We start from the raw sequence: 5,912 nt of genomic DNA on the forward strand, positions 1-5,912 counted from the left end.
ATGGACTCTCTCCAAGACTTACCACTACTTGATCATAATCAAGAAGAACTTAGTCGAATAGACAGATTAGTTGGTCTCTTATGTGTGGAAGGATAATTAAAGAGCCGCTACAACGCCGAATAAGACTCGTCAGTCTCGGGTGGGCTGGGCATGCCACGAGAATGACACCGAACAATCTTCCACATGGACAGAGGTGGGGCGTGGTAGGCATAAATTGATTTGAAATTGATAATAGATTGGCAGACAACGGCGCTATACCTACATTACCACTATTAAATTTAACATGAGATTAAATTAGATACTGGGTTAGGGGATATAGACTAGATTCTTCTTCTTCTTCCTTGGCACTACAACCTCGAGAGGTCTCGACCTGCCATTTCTGGCTTTCTGTGACTTAACTCTACCCGCAGTAAAGTAGTCTGCCCTACGTACGGGGAGGCGGTCTGGATGGGATTTGAACCCCGGTCCTGCCGTGTGAAGATCGGCGCCGTTATCGCCTCGGCCACCGGACCGCCTCACTCTAGATCTAGATATACTAGATTGTCTAGGGACAATCGAAACTAATTTTAATTTGAATAGGACATACAATTAAACCCAGCAAAGTTTAATTGATCTCCACCACCAGTACACCGTCATTGTACCTGATGGTGTAATGCAGTGTGCGGTACGAGTGTAATCAATGCAATCAAGAGTATAGAGTCAACAACTCAAGATAAGTCAAGTGCATCCGCAACGGGGTAGTACAAACGTAAGCCATCCGGGTGGGAGTACTGCATGCAACAACAAGTACCGGTGAGCCGTATGGCGCTTTATTTCGTATAAGTCTGGAAAGAACTTTACTACAAAAATTTCAATCTATAGTACTTTAGGATCTCTTCTATATACTGAGACCTAATACCAAGAGCACAAGGCATTTCCTCCTTGAGCGTTACCTTATCCCGGGTATAGTCGGTGATGCAAAAAAGTTCTTTAACTTTTTACTTCCTGAAGCGTAGCGTAACTTTGAAGTTATCAAATCCCATCACTTTAATGCACTTTAATGCAAATGGTAGCCTGTTAGCGAGTTCACACACTAGAAAAGCGCAAGTCATCAAGCCAATTGATCGCCGAAAAGTCCAAAACCCTCACTAAAACAAAAACAAAAACAAGCGGTGCACGCGCGTGTGCCGAAGACAACTCTTGATACGGTTTATCTTAACACACGGGAGAAACTGGAAGCAAAAAGCAACGCAGAAATAAATAAAGAACCAGCACGGCGACCGAAAAGAAGCCCACCTAAACCAACCTATGATAATAAATGTATTGCGTTGTATTGGATGCTGCCCGTCCCTCGTATTGCACCCTTCGGGCGAGAAGAGATATTTGCAACTAGGAGGAGGCCGGAAAAAGAAAACAAACGGCACACGCCAACCCTGACCGTGACTTGCAAGAAACTGGCTGACAGAACACACAGCCAGGCCCCAGCAATCGCATAAAATTGATATCAATTCAAATATTTGCCGTACGCGGTGGTGCGCGCAGTATCACCCGCATCACGTAGATACCGCACCGCGAGACAACTGTCGTCAAGTGTTGGAGTCAGTGGCAACGCTTCAGTACCACGCCGGCTATACGGTGATCGAGTCGAGTCGGGTTCGCATTTCCGCAACTGTACACAGACACAACTCCGTCCGAGTGTCTTTCGATTTGTTGTACCGTTTTTGCCCAAACGCTGTGAGTCTTTCGGTGAGTCCTGTGTGTACGGACTGTTTGGTGTGCACGATGTTGGGCACGCTAGTGGCAGGCCTGCTATCGCTGGAGGGTGCACTGCTGGTAGCGCTCCTGGCACTACTCTACTACCATGTGGTGGTGCGGAGTACGCGCTTCTTCGCTGACCGTGGCGTACCGTACTATCCGCCCGTACCGCTGCTCGGCAATGGTGCCGACTTTATTACCCGCAAGCGTCACATCACGGACGTGCTCGGCGAAATGTATGACCGGTTCGCGCGCCACCGATTCTTCGGCTACTTTGACTTCCTGTCCCCGATCTACGTGGTGCGCGATATGGAGCTGGTGAAGCAGATCTGCATCAAGGACTTTGATCACTTTGTCAACCACCGGATCGAGCTGGACGAGAACCATGATCCACTGTTTGGGCGTGCGTTGTTTGCGATGCGTGACAGCCGGTGGCGCAATATGCGTACCGTGCTTAGTCCCGCATTTACCGGCAGCAAGATGCGGCTTATGTTTGGGTTGATTACGGCCTATTGCGACGGTGCGATCCGTACGATCCGGTCCGAGATGGGTGCGGACGGGACGGCGGAGCTAGAGATGAAGGAGCTGTTCCGGCGGTTCGGTAACGATATAGTGGCGACCTGTGCGTTCGGCATCGAGATCAACTCGTTCAAGGATCGGACCAACCCGTTCTTCACGCTCGGGAAGGAGCTGACGAATCTGGAAGGTGTGCAGGGCATTAAGTTTCTGGCGTTTTCGTCCTTTCCGCGCATCATGAAGGCGCTGCGGTTGCGACTATTTAGCGCCAAGATGACCAGCTTCTTCCGGCACGTGGTGATGGATACAATCTCGCAGCGGGAACAGCGTGGCATTGTCCGGCACGACATGATCAATCTGCTGATACAGGCCCGCAAGCAGGAGCTCCGCTTCGACGAAAACGACAACATTGAGACGAACAGCGGAGGATCGCAGAAGCGAACGATGGGTAAGCGTTGGTAATAGATTATAGGAGATGTCCAGATGTTCTGATTTTCTTGAATCTTGATATCCTAGTTACGTCCCAGATTCTAGAGATATTTTTGCGGGAGAACATGACCCGTAGCTGCTACTTGTAGGTGATAGGGTGGAATATAGATGTGTTGGAATTGTAGGTTGTCGATGCCCGGATTCTAGACATCCTGATTTTCTTGAGTCTTGATGTCCTAGAGATGTTCTGGATTCTAGCGATAGTCTTGCTATCATACTAATCGTTCTCTCTCTTCTCTCTCTCTCTTCTCTCTCTCTCTCCTCCTTCTCTCTTCTCTCTCTCCTCTCTCTCTTCTCTCTCTTCTCTCTCTCTCTTCTCTCTCTCTTCTCTCTCTCTTCTCTCTCTCTTCTCTCTCTTCTCTCTCTCTCTTCTCTCTCTCTTCTCTCTCTCTCTTCTCTCTCTCTTCTCTCTCTTCTCTCTCTCCTCTCTCTCTTCTCTCTCTCTCTTCTCTCTCTCTCTCCTCTCTCTCTTCTCTCTCTCTCCTCTCTCTCTCTTCTCTCTCTTCTCTCTCTCCTCTCTCACTTCTCTCCTCCTTCTCTCTTCTCTCTCTCTTCTCTCTTCTCTCTCTCTTCTCTCTCTTTTCTCTCTCTCCTCTCTCTCTCCTCTCTCTCTCCTCTCTCTCTCTCCTCTCTTCTCTCTCTTCTCTCTCTCTTCTCTCTCTCTTCTCTCTCTTCTCTCTCTTCTCTCTCTTCTCTCTCTTCTCTCTCTTCTCTCTCTCTTCTATCTCTCTTCTATCTCTCTTCTCTCTCTCTCTTCGCTCTCTCCTCTCTCTCTCCTCTCTCTCCTCTCTCTCTCCTCTCTCTCTCCTCTCTCTCTCCTCTCTCTCTCCTCTCTCTCTTCTCTCTCTCTCCTCTCTATCTTCTCTCTCTCCTCTCTCTCTCTTCTCTCTCCTCTCTCTCCTCTCTCTATCCTCTCTCTCCTCTCTCTCCTCTCTCTCCTCTCTCTCCTCTCTCTCTCTTCTCTCTCTTCTCTCTCTCTCTTCTCTCTCTCTTCTCTCTCTCTCTTCTCTCTCCTCCTTCTCTCTTCTCTCTCTCCTCTCTCTCTTCTCTCTCTTCTCTCTCCTCCTTCTCTCTTCTCTCTCTCCTCTCTCTCTTCTCTCTCTTCTCTCTCTTCTCTCTCTCTTCTCTCTCTCTTCTCTCTCTCTTCTCTCTCTCTTCTCTCTCTCTTCTCTCTCTCTCTTCTCTCTCTTCTCTCTCTCCTCTCTCACTTCTCTCCTCCTTCTCTCTTCTCTCTCTCTTCTCTCTCCTCCTTCTCTCTTCTCTCTCTCTTCTCTCTCCTCCTTCTCTCTTCTCTCTCTCTTCTCTCTCTTTTCTCTCTCTCCTCTCTCTCTCCTCTCTCTCTCCTCTCTCTCTCTCCTCTCTTCTCTCTCTTCTCTCTCTCTTCTCTCTCTCTTCTCTCTCTTCTCTCTCTTCTCTCTCTTCTCTCTCTTCTCTCTCTTCTCTCTCTTCTCTCTCTCTTCTATCTCTCTTCTATCTCTCTTCTCTCTCTCTTCTCTCTCTCTTCTCTCTCTTCTCTCTCTCTTCTCTCTCTTCTCTCTCTTCTCTCTCTTCTCTCTCTTCTCTCTCTTCTCTCTCTCTTCTATCTCTCTTCTATCTCTCTTCTCTCTCTCTCTTCGCTCTCTCCTCTCTCTCTCCTCTCTCTCCTCTCTCTCTCCTCTCTCTCTCCTCTCTCTCTCCTCTCTCTCTTCTCTCTCTCTCCTCTCTATCTTCTCTCTCTCCTCTCTCTCTCTTCTCTCTCCTCTCTCTCCTCTCTCTCTCCTCTCTCTCCTCTCTCTCCTCTCTCTCCTCTCTCTCCTCTCTCTCCCTTTCCTCCGAATAGAGTGGACCGATGACGATGTGACCGCTCAGTGTACAGTTTTCTTCTTCGGTGGGTACGACACCGTCTCGACACTGTCCGCCTTTATGGCCCACGAGCTCGCCGTCAATCCGGACGTCCAGGAACGGCTGCGCAACGAGATCGACACCGTACGCACCTCGATCGGTGGTGCCGACAAGCTGACGTACGAAACGCTACAATCCATGCGCTACCTGGAAATGGTGGCCAACGAAACCCTGCGCAAATGGACGCCCGCCCCATTCCTCGACCGTACCTGCACCAAACCGTACGTGCTGGAGGACTACAACGGTCACAAGGTGCAGCTGCAGAAGGGTGACGGCCTATGGATCCCGGCTGCGGCAATTATGCGCGATCCGCAATTCTTCCCCGAACCGGATCGCTTCTGGCCGGAACGCTTCGCCCCGGACAGTCAGGTGCCGATCGATTCGTCCACCATACTGTCGTTCGGGCTTGGACCGCGCAACTGTATCGGGTCCCGCTTTGCACTGATGGAAACGAAAGCGGTCTTCTTCTTTCTGCTGTCCCATTTCTTCCTTGAGAAGGGCCCGCAAACGCAGCATCCGATCAAGCTGAAGAAGGCTAGTCTGGCACCGTCGGCCGAGAAGGGTTCCTGGATACGGTTCCGGCTGCGGGACCAGACCACCGCCAAGGGCAATTGAAGTTAGGAGGTCGCAGGTTGGAACCAATCAACACCTCGCTTCAATCAACCGCAACGCGATCGAGCGAATTGGGCAGGTCAACGATCAATTGCTACTCACGTTCAAGGTCGCCATAATACAATGACATACACACGCGCCGTGTGTTGCATATTAGAAAAACAACGCAACGGCATTATGATTGCGGATGTGATGTTTGAGAAAATTTGACCATTATGATGGACGGGATAGAATTCTTGCACTAAGATTTATGAAATCTTGCACTAAGAAATCACAGCTGGTCCGTTCGCGTCATGATGAATCGATTTGGTGCACTGAATAATACTAATTATATTTGATGAATATCGTCACTATGTGCCACTTTGGATTGTTTAAAATTAACTTTTAATTTTTGTAACTGAAAATGAGATAATTTTAAAAATAACATCAAAAATAAAAGGAAGATATTTTTTTTAAAAATGTAATAACAGCATGTTTTGTTCAGAATAGCCTCCTTCTGCAAATAAAGAACAAACTAAAGCTCCAACATGGTTTAAAGCTTCGAAAGTTTCAACCCGCATTAAAAGCTTCCCATTCATTTGCCCTTTGTTCGCTTGAAGTTATGCAATATGCATCACATGCGGTCGCTATAAAATGCGAGCTTTCGCACGAAGATATGGTCGACATATCGAATGTCGACA

At 48.5% G+C, this 5,912-nt stretch overlaps 1 protein-coding gene across 1 annotated transcript; it reads left to right on the plus strand.

The window, feature by feature from the left end:
• The first annotated feature begins 1,556 nt into the window (after positions 1 to 1,556).
• LOC118506462 (probable cytochrome P450 9f2) lies at positions 1,557 to 5,636 on the plus strand. The gene is made up of 2 exons (XM_036043640.1): positions 1,557 to 2,698; positions 4,559 to 5,636. The coding sequence occupies exons 1-2, from the start codon at positions 1,762 to 1,764 to the stop codon at positions 5,233 to 5,235; spliced, it is 1,614 nt and encodes a 537-aa protein (XP_035899533.1). The 5' UTR covers positions 1,557 to 1,761; the 3' UTR covers positions 5,236 to 5,636.
• The last annotated feature ends 276 nt before the right edge of the window (positions 5,637 to 5,912 follow it).

This window comes from Anopheles stephensi, chromosome X (genome assembly GCF_013141755.1).
Source record: "Anopheles stephensi strain Indian chromosome X, UCI_ANSTEP_V1.0, whole genome shotgun sequence".
Taxonomy (NCBI): Eukaryota; Metazoa; Arthropoda; class Insecta; order Diptera; family Culicidae; genus Anopheles; species Anopheles stephensi.

What these genes read in the sequence shown, in the direction of transcription:
- LOC118506462 (XM_036043640.1), top strand. Translation starts at nt 1,762, where the DNA reads ATGTTGGGCACGCTAGTGGCAGGCCTGCTATCGCTGGAGGGTGCACTG. An exon ending in ATCGCAGAAGCGAACGATGG is followed by an intron (nt 2,699 to 4,558) that starts GTAAGCGTTGGT and finishes TCCTCCGAATAG; the next exon opens with AGTGGACCGATGACGATGTG.